This window comes from Elgaria multicarinata, chromosome 13, assembly GCF_023053635.1.
Source record: "Elgaria multicarinata webbii isolate HBS135686 ecotype San Diego chromosome 13, rElgMul1.1.pri, whole genome shotgun sequence".
In the NCBI taxonomy this organism is placed as follows: Eukaryota; Metazoa; Chordata; class Lepidosauria; order Squamata; family Anguidae; genus Elgaria; species Elgaria multicarinata.
The window spans coordinates 33,152,809-33,180,102 of record NC_086183.1 but is presented as its reverse complement, the minus strand read 5'-3'; the positions used below and the strand labels follow the sequence as shown (position 1 = coordinate 33,180,102).

At 51.1% G+C, this 27,294-nt stretch overlaps 1 protein-coding gene across 3 annotated transcripts in view; it reads left to right on the top strand.

Moving 5' to 3' along the window:
- Positions 1 to 26,371, top strand: part of SUPT5H (SPT5 homolog, DSIF elongation factor subunit) — a 32,378-nt gene extending 6,007 nt beyond the window's left edge. For 2 of the 3 annotated variants that reach the window (XM_063140780.1, XM_063140781.1), the window contains exons 3-30: positions 1,096 to 1,255; positions 1,402 to 1,467; positions 2,299 to 2,310; positions 3,907 to 3,976; positions 5,120 to 5,188; positions 5,318 to 5,383; positions 5,584 to 5,614; positions 5,759 to 5,827; positions 6,595 to 6,846; positions 7,947 to 8,036; positions 8,893 to 8,963; positions 10,008 to 10,113; positions 10,612 to 10,705; positions 12,009 to 12,145; positions 12,723 to 12,878; positions 13,708 to 13,854; positions 14,982 to 15,128; positions 16,008 to 16,133; positions 17,150 to 17,234; positions 18,307 to 18,423; positions 19,115 to 19,217; positions 19,481 to 19,605; positions 21,140 to 21,245; positions 21,335 to 21,493; positions 22,072 to 22,240; positions 23,029 to 23,232; positions 24,066 to 24,161; positions 25,859 to 26,371. In XM_063140780.1, coding sequence (XP_062996850.1) covers positions 1,096 to 1,255; positions 1,402 to 1,467; positions 2,299 to 2,310; positions 3,907 to 3,976; positions 5,120 to 5,188; positions 5,318 to 5,383; positions 5,584 to 5,614; positions 5,759 to 5,827; positions 6,595 to 6,846; positions 7,947 to 8,036; positions 8,893 to 8,963; positions 10,008 to 10,113; positions 10,612 to 10,705; positions 12,009 to 12,145; positions 12,723 to 12,878; positions 13,708 to 13,854; positions 14,982 to 15,128; positions 16,008 to 16,133; positions 17,150 to 17,234; positions 18,307 to 18,423; positions 19,115 to 19,217; positions 19,481 to 19,605; positions 21,140 to 21,245; positions 21,335 to 21,493; positions 22,072 to 22,240; positions 23,029 to 23,232; positions 24,066 to 24,161; positions 25,859 to 26,002 — 3,177 coding nt within the window. In that variant the 3' untranslated portion in view covers positions 26,003 to 26,371. The remainder of the gene's footprint in view (positions 1 to 1,095; positions 1,256 to 1,401; positions 1,468 to 2,298; positions 2,311 to 3,906; positions 3,977 to 5,119; positions 5,189 to 5,317; positions 5,384 to 5,583; positions 5,615 to 5,758; positions 5,828 to 6,594; positions 6,847 to 7,946; positions 8,037 to 8,892; positions 8,964 to 10,007; positions 10,114 to 10,611; positions 10,706 to 12,008; positions 12,146 to 12,722; positions 12,879 to 13,707; positions 13,855 to 14,981; positions 15,129 to 16,007; positions 16,134 to 17,149; positions 17,235 to 18,306; positions 18,424 to 19,114; positions 19,218 to 19,480; positions 19,606 to 21,139; positions 21,246 to 21,334; positions 21,494 to 22,071; positions 22,241 to 23,028; positions 23,233 to 24,065; positions 24,162 to 25,858) is intronic. The other variant, XM_063140782.1, reaches the window with a different exon arrangement.
- Positions 26,372 to 27,294: the final 923 nt, after the last annotated feature.

The window sequence follows — 27,294 nt, the reverse complement described above, 5'->3', positions numbered from 1 at the left end:
TACATTTCTATACCGCCCAATAGCCGGAGCTCTCTGGGCGGTTCACAAGATGGAAGATAGCTTTATTTTATTTATTTATTTAAGCATTTTTATGCCGCCATTCAGCCAAAAATGGCTCTCACGGCAGCTCACAAAAGTATTTCTTGTCAGTTCCTGCCTACAGGCTTACAATCTAAAAGACATGACACAAAAGGAAAGGGGATTGGGAGGGAGGAGGAGGAGGGGGTTAAAGGAAAGCAAATTCAGGCACTACAATCTTAGTTGCAAAGTTCAGCAATTACAGTTGACAGTTGGCAGCGGGAGGGGGCTCTCAGCTGGAGCTGGACCCAGGCATGATGGAGAGGTGCCTGGCTGCTGCTTCCTCCCTCACTGGTGTACTCTGCAGTGACAGTTGGTAGCAGGAGGGAGGGGGCTCTCAGCTGGAGCTGGACCCAGGCACGATGGAGAGGTGCCTGGCTGCTGCTTCCTCCCTCGTTGGTGGCCTCTGCAGAGGCAGTTGGTAGCAGGAGGAAGGAGGGCTCTCAGCTGGAGCTGGACCCAGGCACGATGGAGAGGTGCCTGGCTGCTGCTTCCTCCCTCACTGGTGGCCTCTGCTTGAGCACAGATGGAAGAAAATTCCAAATGCATGCAGTCGGATACTTGTGTGTGCCAATGTCAAAGCTAATTCAGGGGCAGCGAAAGCGGCAAAGAAATTATATTTCTCCACTTGCAGGCTCTCTATGCTGTACAGTGGAGTTTTCAGGGTTGTTCTAGTCTTGTTATTAGCTTGCCTTAAGCAGGCTGTGACATGGAAACAAGGAAGGATCCACAATCCCACTACCTGCGTGGGAGCACTTGTGCATGCCTAACGTAGCTTTTTGGCTCTTGACCAGTATATCCAAGGATTGTGCTGGAACAGAGTTTCTTCAGGGAGCTGGAACCCCCTGTTCAAGGTGCAAGAATAGGGAGGGACTGGGAATAGGGGCTTGTGGTTTTCCAAACCGATGAGCTGTTCTTTCATGCCGACACACCCACCGAACAACACTGATTTCTCTGGGCTTCAGCTTGGGCCACCTCTGAGTCAACGATGAACGTTCTCCCTTGATAACCATGCAGGCAGAAGAGCGTGTGAGTGTCGTAGGCAGTGAGAAAGAAGAAGTGGAAGAAGAGGAGGAGGAGGAAGAAGAGGAAGAATACGATGAAGAGGAGGAGGAGGAGGATGACGACCGGCCTGCCAAGAAGCCCAGACACGGAGGCTTTATTTTGGACGAAGCTGGTAAAAAGCCTTCCTTCACCTCCTCAGCTCTTCCTCTTCTGGATTGGGCATTTCAGAGCGTCTTGAGAGCAATGACACCCTTCCCTCCAGGTCTGGCCCTTGCTTACCACACGGCCCTTGCCCCCCTCCTTTTCTCTTTCCTCCAGATGTGGATGATGAGTATGAAGATGAAGATCAGTGGGAAGACGGCGCAGAGGACATCCTGGAGAAAGGTAAGATTAACCCTTCCCGTGCAGAAATCTGGGATTCAGAGCAACTCCCGATGCCTGGGCGATACAAGGCAAGACCGTGCAACCTTTACAGTCCCACAGAACTCTTCAGCAGAGCTCCTGCTGTTGATGAGCCAGGCAGTTTCTGGCTGGTGTGTAGTTCTCAAACACTTGTCTTCTTGTAAACCAACCTAAAGAGGTCCGAGAAAGCATACCCTTTGAATAACCATTTTAATTAATACTCTTTAGGATATTTCTTCCATTTCTGGTTGAGGTCAGGCCCCTATAACAGGACGTCTATTGAAACGTGACTGCATTTTAAAAAGGCTTTTAGGGGTGTGTGTTTTCCTAACAGAATTTGAAAACTTTTTTTAAATCCTGATTTATTTATTTATTTTAAATTATCATAATTGAAACATGCACATTTTTCTCAAACTTTTCAACCAATCAAACTTTTCTGTAAGAGTTGTGGATTGTGAGCCACTGATTGCAGAGATGTGAAGGATCCATTTACTTCTCTAGCTGTCGAAAAGAGAGAGAGAGGCAGGTGCTTGTCCCGGCTGGCTGCAGCCCCGGGCCCGGGCCGTGGCCCCAAGGCTGCCCCTGCCTCCTGCCAGTGCTCCCCTCCTCCTTCCCCCTCCCCCCCCCCCGGCCTGTGGCTTCTCTTTTGAGTTCCCGTACATTTCATTCGCTTCTGCTTGGTTTGTGCCACATCTTAATTTGTTCCTTCCGCTTTTCTGTTCCCCATTCACCCCCCACCCTGTGGTTGGTTTTGATGGTATTATTTGGCTCATACTGTCCGCCCTCCCACCACCACCACCACTTCATGAGCAGAAGAAATTGAAGGTAAGAATGGTTTTTGTTTTTATCCTCTTCATTCCAGCTCCTTTCCTCTTCACCGGCTGCCTTCCTTCTCTGCTGCTTTTCTGCCGGGTGAGGTTCTTTCAATGGGGCTGGGGGCTGCTAGTGTAGTCAGCAACTTTGCATAGTTGCCACAGGTACATAGAGGATATATACGCAACATGAAGACTCTGTCATTTGTAGCATAATTCCCCCCGGCTTGAGTTCTCATCCATCAGGTAGTGCAGTGGTCTCCTGATAAGGGAGGGAGAACTGTCCCCTGTACTTGCTATGCTGCCATCCAGGGATCCAGGCACTGGAGCGCTCTCCCTCAGAGGCAAGTCCTTTTGCCCAGGAGCCGGTCCAGGGGACATTTCTACAGTTTCAATTACAGCTTCGTGCCATTTTTAACCTCTTTTCCAGACCAGGCCAGAAGCATGGAGAAAGGGGGGCTGCTGAGCCCGAGACGAGCCCTGGTCCCTCTTCTGCAGCCAGCCCTAGGGGACACCCCCCCCCTTGAGGGGAGCAGTAATAGCATTTTCCAATGGCCTCATGTATTCCTAGCGCTCAAAGAGCTCCACATAACAGTTTTTGGTAACCCTGACAACAGTCCTGGAAAGGGTCCCAGAATTATTATTCCTCTCTGTCGAAAATTCAAGGAGGGGAACTGAGATCACCTGGCTTGTCTGAAGCCACTTGTTGAGTTTGTGACGAGAGGCCCCTGGTTCACCCTCTTACCCATGATACTAATGGCTCCAGCTTCTCTAATAACCTAATACCCCTTTGGCTTTTCTTCAGTCAGGGTGGTACTCTGGGCAGTCACACACACACACACACACACACTTACTTCCTTTCTGTCTTGTTTCAGATGTTCGTATTTATTGGCTTGTGATCGGAGGCTGTTGGAGCCACTGCCCTGTGATTCTCTGTCACTCCCCTTCCTCAGTTTCTTCTTATCGCCCGCCCTCCTTGTCTCCAAGGCCTGGCTTTCATGGAGGTGGCAAATGACTGCAAATGGAGGCTCACATGCCTGACTGCTGGAGCATACAAAAATATGATCTGCACATAGAAAATGAGCGTGTCAGGGAGTCGAATGCGAGCCAGTTTGCCTCCCTTCGCATGCTTCTCTTCTACGTACAGGGAACGTTTTGGATATGAAGACCATTCAGTCTCCAGTGCAGGCTGAAGTGTACAGTCGTGACACAGGTTTCCTGCCTCCACCCGAAAGCGTAACTCCACCCTGGGGTCCTCTTATCAGGAGATCACTGTGGCATCCACTGCTTAGAGACAGGACAGAGCAGGCGGTGGTCTTCGGTGGCTTGCTCAAGCATAGCAGAAGCTGTTCTGTAATAGTGGCTGGAAGCCTTTCTCTTCCCTCCTTCCTTCTTTCTCATTTCCTCCTTTTCTCTGGTCTTTATGGGCAAGCACAATGGAATTCTCAAAGAGCAGTGTGATGGCCCACGTAGCAAACGCTTCAGGCCTGGAAGCTGTTTGTGGTTCTGAACCGTCTCCCTCAGCTCCAGTGCTTGTTTGTCTACGTTACCCACCCACTCTCTGCTGTCCCCCACCCCCAATGTTGCCAACGCCTGTCTCTTTTCCTAGCGTCCAACATTGACAATGTGGTTCTGGATGAGGATCGCTCTGGGGCACGGAGACTGCAGAACTTGTGGAGGTAATGGGTTAAAAATAACCAGCTTCCTGTGGATGGAGGATGAATAGCGGAATGAGAACTGTGCAAGACCACAGGCAGAACAATGCGTTTTTATCATTTGCCTTTTTTTTTAGGGTCCTAGTTTTCCTGAAGGTAGAATATTGGCATGAAGTAAGATATTGGTGTAGTGGTTAGAAGCTGCATGGTGTTGGTCTATGTGTTTCCTGTCATTCTGCCATTATATGAAATAGCAAAGTTAGATACTTTTAGAGGATCAGTTCCTTTTTGGGTCTAGCTTCCATCCCTATTATCAGTTCATATAAACCATGAGAAAGTAGGTCTTTTATCAAGTATGCTCTTGGCAGGGTTCTGTTCAGCCTTTTCCAGTTGGTGTCCTCTGTGTATGCGTGACTGTAGTTTCATATCTGTAGCGGTGGTATAACTGAAGCAATTCTTCCAACAAGGGCAGACAGAAATGGCCTTTTCTCGCCCTTTATGATCAAGGAAGACCAGAGATAGATCAGAAGCATTGGCTTGGGAGTTTGGAGGAGGCGGGGAGAACCAGCGAGATGAGTAGCAAGCATTGGTGAATTGCACGCTCTTAGGTGTTGAGCATCAGATGTCCGCCAACAAATGTGAACCATCTCTTTCTAGCTAATAATGATGCTTCTCATCGACATTTATATAGCACATCCCACCAACGCAACACATTCGCTATGATGGGACAAGGGAGAGGGCTTTCTCTGTTGTGGCACCCCGACTGTGGAATGCCCTCCCCTTGGAGGCCCGACTGGCGCCAATGTTGATTTTATTCCGGCGCCAAGTGAAAACATGGCTTTTTAACAAAGCTTTCAATGGTTGAATTCACTAAGTTGGCACATTTATATTGTTTTAACTTGGTTTATGGTTTAATTTGGTTTTAGCTGTGTATATTTACTGTTTTATACTGTATGCTTTTATCTGTACGCCGCCCTGAGATCTTATTGATATAGGGCGGGATATAAATGTTTTAAATAAATAAATAAGTGTTGCAGGCTCTTCGTTGAGTAATTATTAGTAGTGTGAAAGATTGACCCAACTGTACCTCTGTTTCGTGGATGGCTACGGCCATGTTTAGAAGTTCCTGACCCATCACTCCCTTGTTCCTCCCCATCCCCCACACAGGGACCAACGAGAGGAGGAGCTGGGCGAGTATTACATGAAGAAATACGCCAAGTCCTCCGTTGGCGAAACGTGAGTATGCCGCTTCTGTCCTGTGGGTGGTTGTCGCCTTTGTTCCTCTTCCATGTCTCACCGGCCAACTTCTTGGCCACGCCCCCCTGCTCTGGCCAACTCAGTTCTTCCCTCTTCTTGTTCCTTTAGGGTTTATGGTGGCTCCGACGAACTCTCTGATGACATCACACAGCAGCAGTTATTGCCTGGAGTCAAGTAAGGACTTTGCGTGTTTTCTGAGTTGTGCGTTTTTGCCGGAGCAGAAGGAGTGGGCGCCTGGAGGGACTCGGGGTCTAAGAGCAGGACGGTGGCTGAGACGGCCTGGCAGAGACGCCTTGGGCCTGGTGTAAGGAACAGGTAACACTTCCTTGGACGGGACAATCTGACTTTGTGTTGTTTGTTCTCCCCTCATCCAGGGATCCCAACCTCTGGACTGTGAAATGTAAGGTAAGCCCCAGCAGGTTCAGGCCCATGTTAACTTCACAAAAGCCAAACGTTGGCTTCTTGTTGCTGGTTGTTTGGGTTGGTATCGTTTGGCTCCGCTCTGCCATCTTGTCTCGTTTCTCATTCTGATGCTTCCCTGCCCTGCAGATCGGAGAGGAACGAGCTACAGCCATTGCCCTCATGAGGAAGTTCATTGCCTACCAGTTCACTGACACAGTAAGTCAGGTGGAAAGACCGCGATGCTTCAGTTTTACTTTGGCTCTGGGATTGGGTCCTTCCGTTGGGTCTGCCTTGCATTGTCATACCCTTAATCCCCCCTGAGTTCTTGGCAGGGGTCCACATACGTTTGCTTGGTTCACTGGCCAGCCGTGGTTTTTTGGTCACTGTCAGTCCTTTCCCTTCTCTGAATCCTCTGGCCCACGCAGAGGGTTAGGAAGAGAGAGATGGAAGTCTTATTCACGATGGGATATTGAGAAGAAAAAGCAGGGGAAAGACTCCTGCAGCTTCCTGACTGTCTCCAAACCTTAGCTATATGAGAAGACTTCACCCTATCTCTCCTCGAGTCCTCTGACACAGAGCGATTGGAAGAGAGGCGGGTCTCCTTTCATTTGTACTAGGGCGTAGGGTACTGTGAGAGGCACACCCCTCTCTTGGTGGGAGACAACATGAGCTGGGACGAAAATGCCCCACCCTGCTGAATCCTTAGCAAGCTAGGACATTGGGGGGGGCACCCCCTGTCCCCCATGGCAGAAGACAGAATGGGCAGAAGGGAAGCAAGATGAAGTTTTAGGCAGGCTCCTGTTTTCTTTCATTTCTCCATTCGTTCCAAGTGCGCCAGGTTTGGAGCATATAAACAACAGATGAAAGATGGTCAGTGCTAACCATATTCAGCCCTGTGCTGTATCTCAGAATCTCCTGGCTTGTATAAGTGATGTCTTGGGCGCATTTCCTGACACATTTTTTTTTAAAAAAAAAAATTGCAGCCCTTGCAGATCAAGTCCGTGGTTGCCCCTGAGCACGTGAAGGGTTACATCTACGTGGAGGCCTACAAGCAGACCCACGTGAAGCAGGCCATTGAGGGGGTGGGCAATCTACGGATGGGCTACTGGAACCAACAGATGGTGCCCATCAAGGAGATGACGGACGTGCTCAAGGTGGTGAAGGAGGTGACCAACCTGAAGCCCAAGTCCTGGGTGCGGCTCAAGCGCGGCATCTATAAGGACGACATCGCTCAGGTGAGGAGAGTCCTTGGCCGGCTTTCAGAATCGCTGAGCATCCAAACCTGGTGAAACGGAACCCATCCAGAAGGGACATCAGGAACGAGGGTTTAACCGTGGCATCTGGGGAAGGTCTTCCTGGAGCAAGGATAGAAGCAAGAAACTATGCTGGGTGGAAGGCAGAGTTGGATAGATTCATTCAAGATCTATTCCGATTTCTTTGCTGGTGCGTTGCTTGCAGCCCACTGTGGTAGGAAATGGTCTGCCCCCTCGTTGTCCTAGAAAAGTGGGGCATTACTAATAATCAGGATTTGACTTGCGTGAAATGGTACCCAACTGTGCGGTGTAGTGGTTAGCGTGTTGGAATGGGAGTCGGGAGATCCGGGTTCTAGTCCCCACTCGGCCATGGAAACCCACTGGGTGACTTTGGGCCAGTCATGGACTCTCAGCCCAACCTACCTCACAGGGTGGTGGTTGTTGTGAGGAAAAAAATGGAGAGAAGGAGGGTTATGTACACCACCTTGGGTTCCTTGGAGGAAAAAAGGTGGGATTTAAATGTAATTAATAAACTGAGATTTCTACACCAAGACATCTTTTGAAATAAGAAGGTTTCTTCCTCCAGGGCTCCAGCGACTTGGCCCAGGCAGGCCTCCCTAAATAGGATGCTATACAGTGTGGGTGGGTACTACTCGCTTGCCTCTGCTGCTCGTCCTGTTCAGGCTGCAGCAATGTCCACCTCTGGAGATCTTGAGCTTGGGGGAGCGGGGCGTCTGGGCTGAGACACTCCTTCAAGCTGCCTGCCGGCCAGTTCAGGTTCTTTTGCCTTTGCTGGTAGGGTATGGCTTGACCAGCTTTGCTCTGCCATTTTGTTCTGCCCATAAGTGTCTTATTTCAGCCGTCCCCAACCGGGTGCCCTCCAGACGGCCATGCTGGCTGGGGATAATGGGCGCAGGTCTGGAGGGCACCAGGTTGGGGAAGGCGGGCCTGTGCTGTCTGCTTGTGGGATCCTGTGGTCTCGACTGCTGACGAGTGGCGGCTCAGCGTGTTTCTTGCCTGACCTGCAGGCCGTAACCTCAACGTTCACTGATGCCGTTCCTCCTCTCTCCCCTAATCTTTAGGTGGATTACGTGGAGCCGAGCCAGAATCAGATTTCGTTGAAGATGATCCCACGGATCGATTTTGACCGCATCAAAGCCCACATGAGTCTGGTACGTTGGCTGAGCTCATTGCAGAAGCCCTCTTGGTGGAAAGCGAGGTCTTGCTGGGCCTTCGTTTCCGCTTCCGGTGTATCTGGCTGGCTTGAGTGTCCTTCAGGGCTACAACCCCCATCATCAATACCTCATAGGGCCACATGCTGGCTTGGGTACGATGGGAGTTCATTTTTTTAGTTTTAAATTCTTAAACTGTGCTCTTCCTCCAAAACAGCACAGTGTAGCTTACAATATTATTAATAAAACCAGTACCACTAAATCAACAATAAAGTCCAGTTATAACAACAAACCGGTTTAAAATGCAACAACAATGTAACCTCAAAGTATCAAATCAGGTTCCAAAAGCTTTCGTAAATACCGTATTTCTTCGATTCTAAGACACATTTTCCCCTTCAAATAAACATCTCTAAAAACGGGGTGCATCTTAGAATCGTGGGTGCGTTTATTATTTCTTAGAATCAGAGCTTTTTTTTCTGTTGGTGGTACTGAAATTAGTGTGCGTCTTACAATCGATGGCGTCTTAGAATCGAAGAAATACGGTAACCATATCTGTAACTTACATTTAAAAGTATTTGTAGCCCAACACGTCTGGAGGCCGTGGGTTAGGGGCCGCTCCTCTTGGATGGTCTGATAAAAGAAGACGTGTTTTGTTTTAACCTTTGGGTGTGTTTAAACTTGAAGCGGCTGCCTGTATGAGCTGCTGTTCTGTTGGCTTCATTGTGTGATAAAAGCTCCGGTGCTGCCCTGGAGAGGGATGTGTCTCCAGTATTCCCTAAAATTACTCTTCCCGAGTTGTGACAAAGTCAGGCCGGGGCTCTGTAGCAACCCTGCCTCTTCTCCTCTTCCCCCGCAGAAAGACTGGATTGCCAAGCGGAAGAAGTTCAAACGTCCCCCGCAGCGTCTGTTTGATGCTGAAAAGATCAGGTGAGTGTCGGGGCGGGGAGAATGGATGGTCCAAGCTTTTGGTGATTACGACTGGAGCTTGGGGCGGAGATGGACAGTGGGTGGACAAGCTGTGCTGCTTGATCAATAAGAGCTGCGGGTTCTCCAACACGGGGAAACTGGTGTGGGGCTGATTTCTCCAGCTCCAGCTCTGCTTGACTTTGGCCCTGGGGCTTAATCATAGAATTGTAGAGTTGGAAGGGGCCTCTAAGGCCATCGAGTCCAACCCCCTGCTCAATGCAGGAACCCATCTTAAAGCATCCCTGCTGGATGGTTGTCCAGCTGCCTCTTCAAGGTCTCAAGTGAAGGCCAGGGAAAAGGACATCATTGTTCCTGCTAAGACAAGGCTCTGAGCTTTGTCCCAGTGATCCCTGGTTCTACTACACCACTGGAGGCAGGGGACTTACTTTGCTTGCAGAAGGTGCCAGGGGTTGACTTAGAGATCTCAAAGTAGGACTAGGAAAGGCTCCTGTCTGAAATCCCTGGGGAACCATCGCTGGTCCCTGCAGAGTGGACAAGACTAAGCTAGAATCCTAGAATCATAGAGTTGGAAGGGGCCTATAAGGCCATCAGGTCCAACCCCCTGCTCAATGCAGGAATCCACCGTAAAGCATGCCTGACAGATGCTTGTCCGGCTGCCTCTTGAAGGCCTCTAGTATGGGAGAGTCCACAATCTCCCTCGGTCATTGGATCCATTGTCGTACCACTCTTACAGGAAGTTTTTCCTGATGTCCAGCTCGAATCTGGCCATTATTCCATGTCCTGCTCTCTGGGTTGACCGAGAAGAGATCCTGGCCCTCCTCTGTGTGAATATCTTTCAAGTCCTTGAAGGGTGCTATCCTGTCTCCCCCTCACTCTTCTCTTCTCCAGGCTAAACAGGCCCAGCTCTTTCCATCTCTCCTCGTAGGGCTTTGTTTCCAGACCCCTGCTGCAGATGCAGGGGATTCCAGTCCCCTGCCTCCAGTAGTAGCTCTTCCGCTGGTGGTCATGCTTAGCCTTTCAATCCCACTCTCCCTTCGATTCCAGGTCTTTGGGTGGAGATGTGGCCTCAGATGGGGATTTCCTCATCTTTGAAGGGAATCGCTACAGCCGGAAAGGGTTCCTCTTCAAGAGCTTTGCTATGTCTGCCGTGGTGAGGATTGGGGCCTTAGGGGAGCAGGGTGGGGGTGGGGTGGGTTTCAGGGAAGATTCTTGCTTTATGCCCCTGGTCTGTAATGAAAAATGGCCACGAGGAAGCTGCCTTGTGCCAAGTCTGGCCATTGTAAGTTGCCTTGAGTGGGATTTTTCTTCCCTATTTTTTTTGAGAGAAGCAGTGGCAGCCAGACAGGTGGTTGGATCCAGTGGATTCCCATTTGGGGGCCTTCTCTTCTGCTTCTTGTCCTTGGATTGATGCTGGTGGGGCAGCATTTACTCGTCCTGGGCAGCAAACGGAGCACCCCGGATGCCGTGATGTCCTGGGGTGGGGAACTCGCCAATCTATCTGGCCGAAGTGCGAGTGAGACTGAACTTGGGGGGCCCTTTGAAAGGCTTTAGGCTTGGTGTGTGGATGGGGCCCACCTCCTTCAGTCTGCTCGGTGACGTTTTCCTTACTCTCTGTCCCCCAATTGCCTGTGCTGTTTCCGGGCACCAGATCACAGAAGGAGTGAAGCCCACTCTGTCTGAGCTGGAGAAATTCGAAGACCAGCCGGAAGGTATTGACCTGGAGGTGGTGACAGAAAGCACAGGTAGGTTGGCAGAGGTGGCCTTTGCTTGTTTTCTCCTCCTCCTCCTCCTCCTCCTCCTCCTCTTCTGCTCCTCCTCCTCCCCCCCTTCCTCTTCCTCCTCCTCTTCTTCCTCCTCCTCCTCCTCTTCCTCCTCCTCTTCTCCTCCTCTTCTTCCTCTTCCTCTTCTTCCTCCTCCTCTTCCTCCTCCTCCTCCTCCTCTTCCTCCTCCTCTTCTTCCTCCTCCTCTTCCTCCTCTTCCTCTTCCTCCTCCTCTTCCTCCTCCCCTTCCTCTTCCTCCTCTTCTCCTCCTCCTCCTCCCCTTCCTCCTCCTCCTCTTTCTCTTCCTCTTCCTCCTCCTCCTCCTCTTCCTCTTCCTCCTCCTCCTCCTCCTCCGCGTGCTGCTGACTTTTCTAGCACATGCTATTCCTGGCTAAGAGGAGGTGGGGTAAACCTGCCCAGGCCTATCTGGCCTTCTGGGAGGACTTGAAGCTTCCATGTTTTCAACAGTGAACCTGCAACATATTGTTGGTGTTATAAATAAAAGATAGCACACAAGTTTTCACCACAGACTTGCACCATACGCTGCAATTCTCTAAAATTTAAAACGTATTACATGGTCAAATGGCATTTTCTTCATTACACCTCTTATGTTAGAACTGGTTAAATTAGTGACATAATTTAAACCAAGTTCCCATGCATTCATCTGCTGTACCTGAGTACATTCTACATATCGTTAAATAATTCTACTTATAGTGGTAGACCATAGAGTTATGTAAGAGCCATACATCAATTGTAATATTGACACTGATCACAAATCCTAACGAACGTGGGGCAGTATTCATAGAATCATAGAATAGCAGAGTCGGAAGGGGCCTACAAGGCCATCGAGTCCAACCCCCTGAATGACCATAGAATCATTCAATACCGCCACTGTACTCCTGCTGTTTCTATTAGAATATCAGGACCCACCACTAGTGCAACAGAAAGCTGGTGTTTCCTAAAGCAACCCCAGAAACAACCTGAAATGCTTGTTTCTGAATCAATACAGGTTAGCAGGGCTCTCTTCTTCATGCGCCGCTGAACTACCCTGTTCTGGAAACAAGCGTTTCAGCTCATTTCCTTCAGGATTGGCTATTTTGTTGGTCTAACGGTGAATACCGCTTCTGTGTGGGCAACCCTGGATTCTGCCAATATTGGCATAATCCTTCTCTTCTCTCACACACTGCTCTGCATGTGGAATTCTCCCACATGTTCACTTTTCCCCGCGAGAAAGGCTGTGGAGTAGTAGGCTGCTCTGCTTCACTTCTCTTCTCGTTGCTTTTAGGGAAGGAACGGGAGCACAACTTCCAGCCTGGGGACAACGTGGAAGTGTGTGAAGGGGAGTTGATCAACCTCCAGGGCAAGATCCTGAGTGTGGACGGGAACAAGATCACCATCATGCCAAAGCATGAAGACCTCAAGGTACGGGCTCCCGGTCCTCCCTCCGGCAACGTGGCTTTCGAGTAGGTCAAGCGACTCTCCCCAGCCTGGCACCCTCCATTTGTGCTGGAGTGCAACTCCCATCGTTCCCAGCCCGCATGGCTGCCGGACAGGAATGCTGGGAGTTGTAGTTCATGGTTTAATATGCTTTTAACTGTGCGTATTTATTGTTTTACACTGCCCTGAGATCTTAATTATATAGGGCGGGATACAAATGGTTTAAATAAATAAATAAATAGTCCAAAAACATCTGCAGGACAGCAGGTTGGGGAAGATGGCCTTACAGGAAGCCAGGTCTTGAGTCCATCTTGCCCAGTATTGCTTTAGTCTGTCTGCCAGCAGCTTTCCAGGGTCTCAGGCAGAGAACGGCCCCTCAGCTGTTGCCTCAGGAGATGCTGAGCTTGAACCTGGGACAAAGCATAAACTCTCCCCCTGCGTCCCGCCTCCCCCTTCTCCCGGGGAGGCCAACCAGCACCTCCGCAAAGCCCCCGGTGCTCTTTCACCCGCTGTGATTTGTTCCGTCTCCATCTTCCTCCTTTTTGCCTTACTCTCTCTCCAGGACATGTTGGAGTTCCCGGCCCAAGAGTTGCGCAAGTACTTCAAAATGGGGGACCACGTGAAGGTGATCGCCGGGCGCTTTGAGGGCGACACGGGGCTGATTGTGCGTGTGGAGGAGAACTTCGTCATCCTCTTCTCTGACCTCACGATGCACGAGGTGAGTTGGTGGGGCAGGGGAGAAAGGCCTGTGCAGCCTCGGGGTGGGGAGCGTCTCCGGCAGCACACGCGTCCTGCAACAGTATTGGCCCCTGCGGCTGAATCATCCGGATCCTCTGTGTGGAATGAGAGGCTCCCCCGTCTCTCGCCTCTGTTGCCACTGGCTTCGACTTGCCTTTTTTTTCTAGGGCGGCCCATACTTTTTATTTCCAATCTATGCTTTTAAAAATCAGCACCAAAGCAGTGCTCACTTCCATGGCCAGTATACAATAAGCAAACCTGGCATATTTCCTCCAGTTTGGCACAATTTTTCTCCCACTTCTGCTGTTTTGCAAATTGGGGGATGGCAGCTATGCGGTGCCTTCCTCTCGGGGCACGGAAAACCCTACTGAGCTCCCCTTGAGGCTTCTGAGACTTCAGCGGGCAATGGATCTGAGATTCTCAGCTGAATTTTACGCCCCACACCAGACTCTGTGGGTTTTCTATGATCCGGCGGAATCATGGCTTATAAACGTTGTCCTGTTTTGTACTGGTATTCTCAAGATTGAGTTGTGGGGAGAGGGGGGTAGCACCTTATGAAGAGCGCAAGGACTTGCCAATAAAAATCGGATCTCTAAATGACCACTGCAATGATAAACTTAGCGAGAGTTGATTACATTCTTTGGAATGTCACAGTTTACAACATGCACGTCGCCCCAGCTGCTGCCTCTGCGAGCCGAGGCAGCTCGGTCGTCTTGACTTTCTGAGTTTGTGCTCTTTTACGTAGATGCTCCTAATTCACAGTTTGAAAGTGCCTTTTCAAAGTTGCACCCCGTCCTCCCCTCCTGCAGCTCAAAGTCCTCCCCCGGGACCTCCAGCTCTGCTCAGAGACGGCTTCTGGTGTGGACGTGGGGGGCCAGCATGAGTGGGGGGAGCTGGTGCAGCTGGACCCTCAGACGGTGGGCGTCATCGTCCGTCTGGAGCGGGAGACCTTCCAGGTGGGTGTGCGCTGCCCCTTGAGCTTTGGCTGGGAGGGCGTGTACCTCTGTGGGTGTGCGTGGGTGGTGGTGAGCGAGACTCGGATGCTCCTCCCCTCTCACACCCCTGGCTGTTGATGCCTTTTGCTACTTACGCCACGGATGGGGCGGCCCCGGATCTCGTGTGTTCTGCTTCTGTTTTTCCTCATTGCAATTCCTGAGTCGGCCAATGTGCTTTTAAAGTACCAAGCAAGGGCACCAGCCTGGGATCACTGAAGGGTGAAGGCGTCCTTAATCTTCAGCCTTCCCCAGCCTGGTGCACTGCTGTTGTGTGTGTCAGGCTACATGGCCCTGCAGGCTGAGGAGTTGCAGTCCATCACTTCTGGAGGGCACCAGGTTGATTGATCCCCTTTCAGCTCGAGGGCCAAATCCCAATTTCAAAGAAGCTCTTAGGAGCGGCCCAAATAGCCAGAAACCCCTGCATATTAGAATCATAGAATCATAGAATAGCAGAGTTGGAAGGGACCTACAAGGCCATCGAGTCCAACCCCCTGCTCAATGCAGGAATCCACCCTAAAGCACCCCTGACAGGTGGTTGTCCTGCTGCCTCTTGAAGGCCTCGAGTGTGGGAGAGCCCACAACCTCCTCCTCTTCCTCAAATACTTAAAAGGTTGTCACACAGAGGAAGGCCAGGATCTCTTCGCTATCATCCCAGAGTGCAGGACACGGAATAACGGGCTCAAGTTAAAGGAAGCCAGATTCCAGCTGGACATCAGGAAAAACTTCCTGTTAGAGCAGTGCGACAATGGAATCAGTTACCTAGGGAGGTTGTGGGCTCTCCCACACTAGAGGCCTTCAAGAGGCAGCTGGACAACCATCTGTCAGGGATGATTTAGGGTGGATTCCTGCATTGAGCAGGGGGTTGGACTCAATGGCCTTAGAGGCCCCTTCCAACTCTGCTATTCTATGATTCTATGTCCATCAAATGCTGTCTTTCTTTGTTCAGGCTTCGCTGTCACCTCGGTCCGCTCCCAAACTGTAGGATTGATGGCTGTTTCTGCATGGCGGGTGTGGGGGGCGGCAGGGTTTCCCCCCACATGGTCCTTCTCCCTTTACACTGCTTCTGAGCTTCTTCTCTCTTCCTTCAGGTCCTCAACATGTACGGCAAAGTGGTGACCGTCAGGCACCAGGCGGTGAACCGGAAGAAAGACAACCGGTTTGCGGTGGCCCTGGACTCGGAGCAGAACAACATCCACGTGAAGGACATTGTGAAAGTCATTGATGGGCCGCACTCGGTGAGCGGCTGGCCAGACGCGGCTGCAGGCGCTCGTCTGTCTCTCAGAGGAGTGCAGCTCCCATGCTCGGCTTTCTGCCCGTCATCTCAGGACGGGGCAGTGACAGTGCGCAGCCGGTCATGTGGAGCGTGCGGCCGTGGCCGTGGCCTCCGACAAGTTTTATTGTTTGTTCTTGCAGTTTTATTGCTGGCACTTGCTCTCAGCTTAGCAAACACTTCAAGGAAGTTTTTTAGTTTTGTTTAAGGCAGAATTGATTCCTTCTCCCCACCCCTTTTTTTTGGGGGGGGGGCAGATCTCAGCATTGCTAATACACCTTTGTGCGTTGCTGCTGCTACTGTGGGGGGAAGTGGTTTGCCTTTCTCTCCCCCAAACCTGCTGTGTCTAGTTTTCCACCTCATCCCCTGGAGCAGCTGCATTTCAGATATGGATGGAGCAAAAGGGTTCAAAGTGAAAGTGGCCAGAGGCATTTTTGGTGCCTGGGGTCAACTATCCCAAAAGGCCCCCCTTGGCCTCAGAGCCACTGTGTTCTTGTACAGCTTCTGCTCATTGCAGTGAGGCTTGTGTAGGTGAGCCTGCCTGTCTAATCTTATATGGGGCAGAGTACAGGGTGACTGACTTGGATTTTAAATAGATGCATGGGGCAGGAGGTAATTCCTGAGGCAACTTGGTCTTAGCCTACCTGCGTTGCCTGTTCTCTTCTGCTTTGGAATCCCTGATGGCAAGATCCCTTCCCCTAAGCCACAGCCAAGGGTATTTGTTTCGGTGTTGCGTGTGTGCTATGTGGGAGGTCTGCTGAGGACGGCAGGAGGGGGGGATCCTCGCCAATCCGACCCACTTTGGCGACTTGGAACACTCCTTGTGACTGTCGTCTCCTTCCAGGGCCGGGAGGGAGAGATCCGTCACCTGTTCAGGGGCTTTGCTTTCCTGCATTGCAAGAAGCTGGTGGAAAACGGGGGCATGTTCGTGTGCAAGACTCGTCATTTCGTTCTGGCTGGAGGCTCAAAGGTAAGGAGGGCTCTTTCTTGGCTTGGGGCACGTGCGGCAGAGGCGTCGGTGCCCCTCGCTGAGCGGAGTGGGTGTGAAATTGCATCTGACTGGGGAAGGCTGAACCAGGAAGAAGGGCCCTGAACTCACGATTGAAACCGAAATGGGTTATTGGAGCACAATAGAATCATAGAATAGCAGAGCCGGAAGGGGCCTACAAGGCCATCGAGTCCAACCCCCGGCTCAATGCAGGAATCCACCCTAAATCTTCCCTGGCAGATGGTTGTCCAGCTGCCTCTTGAAGGCCTCCAGTGTGGGAGAGACCACAACCTCCCTTGTCGTACTGCTCTAACAGTCAGGAAGTTTTTCCTGATGTCCAGCTGGAATCTGGCTTCCTTTATCTTGAGCCCGTTATTCCGTGTCCTGCACTCTGGGAGGATCGAGAAGAGATCCTGGCCCTCCTCTGTGTGACAACCTTTCAAGTATTTGAAGAGTGCTCTCATGTCTCCCCTCAATCTTCTCTTCTCCAGGCTAAACATGCCCAGTTCTTTCAGTCTCTCTTCATAGGGCTTTGTTTCCAGACCCCTGATCATCCTGGTTGCCCTCCTCTGAACACTGTCCAATAGTGGACAGTAGAAAATCTTCTCCTTGTGGCTGCATTGGAGGGCCAGTGGGGGGGGGGAGTACCCAAAACTTGCTGCAGCTCCTATTCATAATGCTAAACCAGCCTTCCCCAACCTGGTGCCCTCCAGATGTGTTGGCTTGCAACTCCCATCTTCTCTAGCTGGCATGATAACTAGCTTTATATCAGAAGGTTTGATTAGATAGGCTGCCAAGGTCACTCTGACCTGCAGGCAGCTTCTAGATCTTGGCAGAGCTCCTGCAAAGCCAAATTTCCCCACTGCTGCCATCCATAATGGCCTATCATGGGTCCAGTATCTTTGAGTTGGACAGGGCCAGATACTGTTTGTGTGTGTGTGAGGAGAGAGAGGGGAGAGGGAGGGGAAAAGATGTTGCTGACTTCCTCTTTTTTGCAGCCCCGGGACGTCACGAACTTTACCATTAGTGGCTTTGCACCCATGAGTCCTCGCATCAACAGTCCCATGCACCCGAGTGCTGGAGGTGAGCCCGGTTGGGATTGGGCATCCTGGGAACTGAGTTGCAGCTGTGATCTCTCCCCCACTGCCCTGCCCCACCATGCTAATGTAAGGAGAAGCCTGGCTGAAAATCAGTGGCAGCACTTGGCCAGAAGAAAGAATGGAAAAGAATCCAAGGGGAAACGAGGGAGGGAGGGAAACGGAAAAGGGGGGGGGGAATAAGGAAATCAGATCTGTTCAAGCCTGAGCCGAGACAGCCGATAAGCAGCGGCTTCACTGCCTCGCTCCGAGGCAGGTCTTTGGGGGGTCCTCACCGAGCCTTTCCTCTTTCCTGAGGGCTCTTTCTCTTTTCAGTTCTCTTGTTTGCTTACCTGATCCTTGCTTCCTAACTTCACCCCCAGCCCATTCAAAAAGAGGGTCTTAGGGGCGAGAGACAGGAGCACCAGCGCTGCTTTGCAGAAGCTTGCTGGAATGCCCGAAGGAAGGCAGTGGGCAAGCAGGCAGACATTCTAGGGGCCAAGTCCAGCCGTGCGGCCGTGACTTCGCCTCGGAACAGGTGGAGTCGGAGGCAGTTGTGTCGGAGGGTCGGTGCAGAGGGCCTCCAGGATTCACCTCCGCTTCCCCCCACATCACCCTCTTTCTTCCCGCTGGAGTGAACAGCCTCTTGCTTCGTTACGTTGCGGTGGGCGTAGCACAGCTGCCGTATGCAGTGTTTGTGGTCCAGCTAGGTCAGTACTGTCCATGAGGGCTGATCGGCTGCACCTCTCCCAGGTCCGGGGACAAAAGCAGGCTTTCTCAGCCTGAGATCCTCTCAATGAGGGAGGCCAGGGGTTGAACTGGGAACCTTCTGAGGAGGAAGCATGTGGCGTACCACCAAGGCATGCTCTCCCTGCCGGCACAATGGGACTGGTGCACCGTTAAGGCTGAGGGTATCCATCTAATCGCACTTGTCTCCCACAGAAGAGGTGGCGGGGTGGGTGGGGAGATTTTCTGGGATTGCGCTCACGATGCCTCCAGCGAGCCCCGCAGTCAAGAGACCCTTTGAGGGAGGGGGTGCACATGTGTACATGCTTCAGATCTGTGCTCATCCTCTCCAGGACAGCGTGGCGGCTTTGGAGGAGGTGGTGGTGGTGGTGGTATGAGCCGAGGTCGCGGGCGCAGAGACAACGACCTCATAGGGCAGACGGTGCGGATTTCCCAAGGGCCCTACAAAGGTGAGGCTTCCTCCATGGCCTGAATGCTAACTGGGTGTTCCCTCCCCGTCTTTTGCCCTTTTAAGAGAGTGGCTCCAATCTTGAACAGCCTGGCATTCCTGTCGGACTCCCAGGTGCTTTGCTAGCGCCTCAGCGATATTTGAACGCGGCAGACCGGATTTGGCTGCCACTGAGAAAAGAATGGAGTCTTGCGATTGGGCCTGAGTGGGGCTTTTCTGAAGTCTCCTCCTTGCTTTGGGTAGAACGTTGGTAACAGCTAAGAGTCAGGTTCCTGGGACTAGTGGTAATTCCTTAATCCCCCTCATCTCCCTATCTCCAGAGCATTAGTTGGGACACAACTGGGGCAGCTTAATATCCCCAGACTGAATAAAAACGGCTTTCAGCCTAGCGAACTGTTACGAGCATCACTGAACCTGGAAATGGTGGCTTTGTCTGGAGCCTGAATGCTCGCAATTCCTTGGTATGCAATTCGCCCCTCCCAAAATCACCACCCATCGAAGCCTAGGAATCGTAAACAATCGCAGTGAAATTGGTTTTGAAGTGTAGACGTGTTCCAAGGCTTCATTCCCAGCTCTGAGAGGCCCTGTGAATGAGGACTTTGCTTCCCCAGCCATGTGGTGGAAAGTCTGCCAGTTCAGTTGCATCCCTTGGGTCTCCGGGTCAGAGAGAGCTGACTTCTTCTCTCTTTCAGGCTACATTGGCGTGGTCAAGGATGCCACAGAATCCACTGCCCGTGTGGAGCTGCATTCCACCTGCCAGACCATCTCAGTGGACCGGCAGCGCCTCACCACAGTGTAAGAGCTGGCAAGGTGGCACATTGGCAAGGGCCAGGATTAGAGATATTTGGGATGTGGGTCGGGGAGGAAAACACCTGGGCGTCAGGAGCCGTCTGTGCTTTTACTCTGCCCCTTACAAGGCCCGGGTGGGCAATGGTGGGGTTGCGCTGGAGGCTTATCATGTTAGACGGTTGTGCAGAGCAGCGTAGAATCCTCTCTCGGAGAGGGAGGTGTACCCACTTTCGTTAGTATCTAACTAGCGCTTTTTCTTCCTTTGGTAGCGGTTCGAGGAGACCAGGCAGCATGACCGCTTACAGGAGTACCCCTATGTATGGCTCTCAGACTCCCATGTACGGCTCAGGGTCCCGCACACCCATGTATGGCTCCCAGACTCCGCTGCACGATGGTGAGTAGTGGAAAGCGAGCCGGTGCCCTTTCCCCCTCACTGTGGACTAGCGACTTTGGCAAGAGAGAACTGAATCCTGGGGACAGGATGCAGGGAAGTAGCTAGTGAGGGGTTTCCTAGCTTTCCTGCCTGGAAGCTAGGGCTGCTGGGTAACTGAAAAGCCCGTTGTGCCCTCAGAATAGGCTGGAATATTTGGGGAACGACATTTCTGGGCATGCGGAATAAGTCCTATGCGTGCACCCTTCCAAGCTGGATTTCCCACAACAAGAGACCCTCACAATCCTTAATAGATAGTACATAATGTCTAGAGCAGCCTTCCTCAACCTGGGGCGCTCCAGATGTGTTGGACTACAACTCCCAGAATGCCCCAGCCAGCTGGCTGGGGCATTCTGGGAGGTGCAGTCCAACACATCTGGAGCGCCTCAGGTTGAGGAAGGCTCTTCTAGAGTATGCATGTGCAAGCAAACATTTACTCTCACTGTTGCCTTTGTGCGTCTTATCTGATAACGTAATATTTTAGTTACATTTTAAAACCTCTTAATTGCGGTATAAATTAGGTGGATCAAACACATGTCTGAATGTATTTGGTTAGCATAACTCTAGTTTATTTTCTTGGGTTTATCCTCCTGCTTTTCCCAGTGCACCTTACAATTGAAAGCCACAAAAATGAGGTGTTTTATGGCAGCCACGTTTGGTCCCTGTCATGGTCCCTGTTCTAGACTCTTCCTTCCTGGTGGAAAGGGGCAGGAGGGGCTGAAGATGGGCTGGTTGGCTGACTGACCCTGTGAGGGGGGTGGGGTGCAGGGAAGCCAAGGGACACACTCCCCTGCCTCCCTTTCCCAACGCTGGTCCACCCCTCAGGGACTGCCCCAAGCACTCTTTTTACACTTGATGGTTGAGACGCGGGATAAACCATTGGTGTTTTGATCATGGGGTTTCTGCAATCATTGGTGCAGGTCCATCCCACCCAGCGTGTGCCGCAATTCCAATGGGAAGCCTTCCCCAACTTGGTGACCTCCAGATGTGTGGGGCTACAATTCTCAGCATCCCCCCCGCCAGCTATGTTAGGCATTCTAGTCCAGCACATCTGGAGAGCACCAGGTTGGGGGTAGCTGCAACTGAGCATCAAAAAAGCCTAGACTGGGTGCAGAATTCAGCTCCCTAAGAAACCTCTGCTTTGTGTGTCGTTTCTTTAACTTAAAAACAAACAGACCAAGGTTCTAGTCCTTCCTGCCTGCTGAGTTCTGCAAAGGGTGTGGGCAATTCATGCATGAACGCTCAGAAGAGAGGGGAGTAGCTAAATCAAAACTTCCAGTGGGTGTTGGTTTCAGTGCCCCATGAAATCCTTGCTTTCCCGCTCGATAAGCAAAACCACAATAATTTTAAGAAGCAGGATACACCAGATTGAGGAGATCCCTGCAAACCGTCTCCAGGATGTGGGCGGCCTGGGCACAGTATTAGGGACGCAGCCCTCCTGTGGCCTTGGCTTTGAGCATCAGCGGTGCGATATGTGACCTGTCTGTCTGTCTTCCAGGCAACAGGACTCCTCACTACGGCTCTCAAACGCCCCTGCATGACGGCAGCCGGACTCCTGCGCAGAGCGGGGCTTGGGACCCCAACAACCCCAACACGCCCTCCAGGTTGGTGGCGCCACGCCGGGGAATAGGGCTGGCCCCAGACGAGGCCCCGCCGAGGCTGGCTTGAACACATTTTGTTTCCTCGTCCACAGGGCGGAGGAGGAGTTCGACTACGGCTTTGACGACGAGCCCACCCCTTCTCCTCAAGGCTACGGGGGAACTCCCAACCCCCAGACCCCTGGGTATCCCGACCCTTCTTCCCCGCAGGTTAACCCCCCGTACAACCCTCAGACGCCCGGCACCCCAGCCATGTAAGTGCACCCTAGCCGGAAGGGGGAGCGGGAGCGAAGGGCACCTGGAGGGACGTCAGAAAGCTGCCTCACACCACGCCAGGCCCTCAGTTCATCCCGGGCAGTATGTTGATACTGAGCAGCAACGGTGGCTCCCCAGGGTATTGTGGCAGGAGGCCTTCCTGCACTACTTGGAGATGCTGATGGGGGTCAGACCTGGGCCCTGCCACTGAGCTACGGCTCCTCCCTAGTTGTGGATCCCCCCCCCCAACTACCACTCATGGGCTTCACAGCGAATAAGGTGCTTTTTTTATTTTGCTTTATTGGCTACGATGCGTGTGAAATTGGCACACACATCAGGTTGAGAGCCAATTCGGTTTGAGTGACGCTCAAACGAGTAATGGCGTTGGGCCTGTGACGGTCGCCCTGGACTTTAAATTGGTCTTTTGGTGAGCAAAACCTGATGTTCTCCCTCAGAGTGCTGCCCCTCAAATTATATGATTCCGGAGCTTGGTGTGACGAAGCAGCCGGGATGGGGAGGGAAGAGGGTTCGTGGGTCCCTTTCTGTTCCTAAACTACACCCCTCCTTCTTGTTGCAGGTATAACACAGACCAGTTTTCTCCGTATGCAGTGCCCTCCCCTCAAGGCTCTTACCAACCGAGTCCCAGCCCCCAAAGTTTCCACCAAGTGGCGCCTAGCCCTGTGGGCTACCAGAACACCCATTCGCCAGCTAGTTACCACCCGACACCGTCGCCAATGGCATACCAGGTACCGCTGGTGATGTAATGGATTTGTGTAATGATGTAGGGCTTGTGTAATGCTTCTATACCGCTTCCCATGCTAAAATGTCTAAGAGGTTGACATCCATATATACACACAATATAAAAACAAGTGCAGAGTTAAATTATGGAACTCACTACCACGAGATGTAGCGATGGCCACCCATTTGGATGGCTTTACAAGGGGGTTGGATCAATTCCTGGAGGCGAAGGCAATCCATGGCTACTAGCCCTGAGGGTTGTGTGCTATCTCCGGTATTCGAGGCAATAAGCCTGTGTGCCCCAGTTGCTGGGGAACATGGGTGGGAGGGTGCTGTTGCACCAAGTCCTGCTTTGTTGGTCCCTGGCCGATGGCTGGTTGGCCACTGTGTGAATAGAGTGCTGGACTAGATGGACCCTTGGTCTGATCCAGCATCAGGGCTCTTCTTACGTTATTACGTAAAAACAAAATAAAAGAATGCATTGAAAACTTCACAAGTAGAGCAGAGCAGCGTCACAATTGATACAAGTGTAAAACAAACAGACACTTTAAAATCCCCTCTAGCTCACCGCAAGCCTGCAATCTACTTGGGGTGTCTCAGTTCTGTGAGGCGGTGGGCAGTTGGCTCATTGATGGCTGACCACACCTGAGGGGAATTGATTTGTATCGGTCCTTTGTTAGCTTACCAGCAAAGGGGCGGGGCAGCGCTTTGACTTTCTGCCTCAGACAGAAAACTGTTCTGAGCCAACCTTGGCCATGCACCAACTGCCCCATCCGCGCTCTCTTTCTCTGTCCAGGCCAGCCCCAGCCCCAGCCCTGTGGGCTACAGTCCTATGACCCCAGGTGCTCCTTCTCCAGGAGGTTACAACCCTCACACCCCTGGCTCTGGGATTGAGCAGAGCTCCAGCGATTGGGTCACCACCGACATCCAGGTCAAAGTGCGTGACACTTACTTGGACAGCCAGGTCGTGGGGCAGACGGGCGTCATCCGCAGCGTGACCGTAAGTAGACCGATAGGCCCCTTCGCATGAGTCGGCCATGCAACGAAGGGGAGTGGGTGGCTGGCTGAAAAGAGTTGGAGAAGATGAATAGCGGAGTTTCCCGATGCTCAGATCCAATAAAAGCTGAGGACCTGGTCCCAGGAAAGAGATATGAGCCGGGCATCCATTTCCGAATCTGGACCTGTTCTTCAGTGACTCATAATACGTTGAATGAAACATCCCCGTGTTTCATTTTTGAGTGAGGTGCGAGAGACAGTGGAGGGAGGACAGCGCCTTGCCGGTGCTGTTTCTGCCGGAATGAAAGGAAGGGGCTCACCAGCTACACCTCCCACGTCTCTCGTCGCCCACCCCAAGGTTTGAGCCCCTTTTATCCTGAGTTGAAGCGTCCTTCAGTAAGTTCCATTAACCAAGGATAGCAGCTTTCCATTGGCGCTCCATCCATTGAGCCCTGAGATTTACGCAGCCGGGTGTGGGCTCCCTTGAGGAGTGCTTGTGTGGGCTTCCTTGAGGAGTCTTGTCAAGAGGGCCCCACTGCACATGAGGCTTCTCTTCAGCCAATATATTCTTAACTTCAGCTATTGGGCAGTATAAAAATGCAATAAAAAAATAAACTTGCTTGCTCTGTTCAGCACATATGGTAATTTCTCCCGTAGCCTCACAGTTTCCATTTTCTGAGATCAAGAAGAGCCAGTGGCTTGCCTCTAAAGGTGGGGTGGAGAGGTTTTTCACCTGCCTCTGGAATTAAGCAGTTTTTGCTGATGTCTGCTGTAAGTCACCTTGGTGTGTTCTTTTCCTTCGCTCTTTATCTTCCTCTTCCTCCCACGACCTGGCAGGGCGGGATGTGCTCAGTCTACCTTAAGGACAGTGAGAAGGTGGTCAGCATTTCCAGCGAGCACCTGGAGCCTGTCACGCCAACCAAGAACAATAAGGTATGTCAAGAGAAATGGGAAGAGGTTTCCTCCATCTCGCAGTCCTCTGCTTAAAAAACAAACGGATAATAAGCATGGGGCAAAAAACATTATGTAGCTCTCCGCTATTCTGCTGATGTTTGGAGAAGGTTGAAACCGAAGCCGCCAGAGCAGCCTTCTCCAGCCTGATGCCTTCCAGATGTGTTAGACTACAACTCCCACCATGCCCCAGCCAGATCTGGAGGGCACTAAGCTGAGGAGTCTTGTGTTCGTCTTTTCAACCCCCAGCCTTTATTCTAGGTCAGCCTTCCTCAACCTGGAGCGCCCCAGGTTGAGGAAGGCCGTTCTAGGTGGTGGCAGCAGCATCCTGAATTACAGCGCTGGGTCCCTGGTCATGGAGGGAAAAGCAGTGCTGCCCGGGGTTGCAGGAAACAGTGAAGGAAATAGGAGCAGGGGCACAATGAGAATTTCCCAAACAGGCTTTTTGCCAGCTCCTTGTTTGGCAAAGGCCTTACACAAACCTTTCCTGTCAGTCGCTCAGGGGTTTATTACCGTTTACACCTTTCTCATGTAAGGCTTGAGAGTCAAGGGCTTTTGCATCCCAGGCTTCCGCTTATGGAACCATTTTTTATGCTGCCTCATAAATCCCTTGGATTCCCAACTACCCAGGGGTAGATACACTTGAAACCATTTTTTTTAAAAAAAATCTACCTTTTAGGCATCAGCCAAAACCCCTTTTTATTTACCTAGGTAAAGGAAAGGAACCTCTCGTGCAAGCACTGAGTCATTGCTGACTCTTGGAGGGACGCCAGGTTTCACTCACGTTTTCTTGGCAGGCCTTATAGTGGGGTGGTTTGCCGCTGCCTTCCCCGGCTGTTATTACCTTTCCCCCAGCTAACTGGGTACTCATTTTACCGACCTCGGGAGGATGGAAGGCTGAGTCAACCCGAGCCGACTGCCTGAGAACCAGCTTCCGCTGGGATTGAACTCAGGCCGTGGGGAGAGTTTCAACTGAAGAAACTGCTGCTTTACCGCTCTGCGCCACACGAGGCTGTTTATTTACCTAACCTTTAGTAAAACATTTCGCTATCTTTTAAGTTTTTTAAACTCTTACTTTTAATTAGGCTTTTTTATAATATCTGTGGGTTGTTTTGTTTGTATTAATTTCCTGGGTTTAGCCACATCAGTCTGTTGCATCAAACGCAACGAAGAGTCTTGGGGCACCTTAAAGACAAACACATTTATTGTGGCGTGAGTGTCCATAGACACGGCCCGCTTCATGCATCTGATGACATACATGGACGGTAGTGTCCATGAACGCTTGTGCCAGAATAAATATTCTCATCTTTACATTGCCACAAGACACTGGTTTTTTTTGGTATGTATTGTTTTTTCTATTTCCCCCCACAAACCACATTGAAATAATTGGTAAAAGGCTGGTAATGATTTATTCAAAACTATAGCCTGATGCTGGCTGTGGCTGGCCCAGTCATCTCTGACAGCCACAGAACCAGATGCCCACTTCCTTCTCTTCTGTCTCCACACAATCACCCAGTAATTGCCATTGGAGAGTATAGCTTGGCTGATTCTGAATTGGCCGTTGGCTGTTCCTCATTTGTCCCATCCATTCACAGTTGAGCCTGTGTGACCTCCACCCCACCCCGCTCCAATCTCTGAATCAGTGGCCCTGAGGTGTGTTTTTCCCCCCTGTCTTGCAGGTCAAGGTCATCTTGGGAGAGGACAGGGAGGCTACCGGCGTTCTGTTGAGCATCGATGGAGAGGACGGCATTGTCCGCATGGACCTGGAAGAACAGCTCAAGATTCTCAACCTCCGTTTCCTTGGCAAACTGCTAGAGGCCTAGAAGGATGGAGAATAATTTTGTGTGTGTGACATGGGTGGCTGTTTTCCTTTTCCTTTTCTTTTCTAGCATATCGCCTGCAGACTGCTACAGCATGTCCTTGTACAGATTTGCTCCCGAGGAAGTTTTATTTTTGTGTGTGCGCGCGCACGCTTTCTGTCTCTGTTTATTTCCCCAGCCTAGCAGGTGACTTTGCTTTTTTGGGGGGTTGGGGACAATCTTGCAGTTGTGCGTAAAGTGACTTCAGCAAAAGACATGCAGTGAGCGGAGCACGTTCTTTCTCTCCCGTAGCACTTTATGCCCTCTACAGCACCTGAACCATCTAGTGTGTAGCTTGTTTTAATAAAACATTCCCATATACCCCCCTCCATATGTACTGTGTTTACCTTAATAGAGAAGCCGTAATGTTCAAGATTTCCGCCTTGTCTCTGAAGTCAGATGTTTAAGCGTTTCATAACTGCCACACTGGATCAGCGTGATGGTCCATCTAGTCCAGCACACAGTTCACACAGTGGCCAACCAGCTGAAGACCAGGGGCCAACCAGCACCCTCCCACCCATGTTCCCCAGCAACTGGTGCACACAAGCTTACTGCCTCAGATACTGGCGGTAGCACAAAGAAGAGATTTCACGTACGGTAGTATTTTTTGTAAACCCTCGGTGGGGTGGGTGTTAAATACTGTTTTCATTGAGGAGTAGGGTCTTTCTGTTGGGGAGGAAAGGTCCTTCTGAGGTAAAGTGCCATGCCACAACTTCCCCCGTAAAAGCCTTGATCTCTCAAATGTAATAAACTGCCTTTTGGAGTTCAGTTCTGTCAAAACTAGGGTGGCCCTATGAAAAGGAGGACAGGGCTCCTGTATCTTTAACAGTTGCATAGAAAAGGGAATTTCAGCAGGTGTCTTGCTATTTATGTAAGCCTATGCGGTAGGGTCTTGCTATTTATTGTTTTACTCTGTACAGCACCATGTACATTGATGGTGCTATATAAAATAATAATAATAATAATAATAATAATAATAATATAATAATAATAATAATAATAATAGTGTCATTTGTATATATGAGAACCTGGTGGAATTTCCTCTTCATCACCACAGTTAAAGCTGCAGGAGCTATACTAGAGTGACCAGATTTAAAAGAGGGCAGGGCACCTGCAGCTTTAATTGCTGTGATGAAGAGAGAATTTCACCAGTTGGTGCAGGCAAACAAATGGCCAAAGGCAAGGGCGGAACCAAGTAATCTTCTACAGTAATATTATTGATGGTGCTATATAAATAAATAATAATAATAATAGTA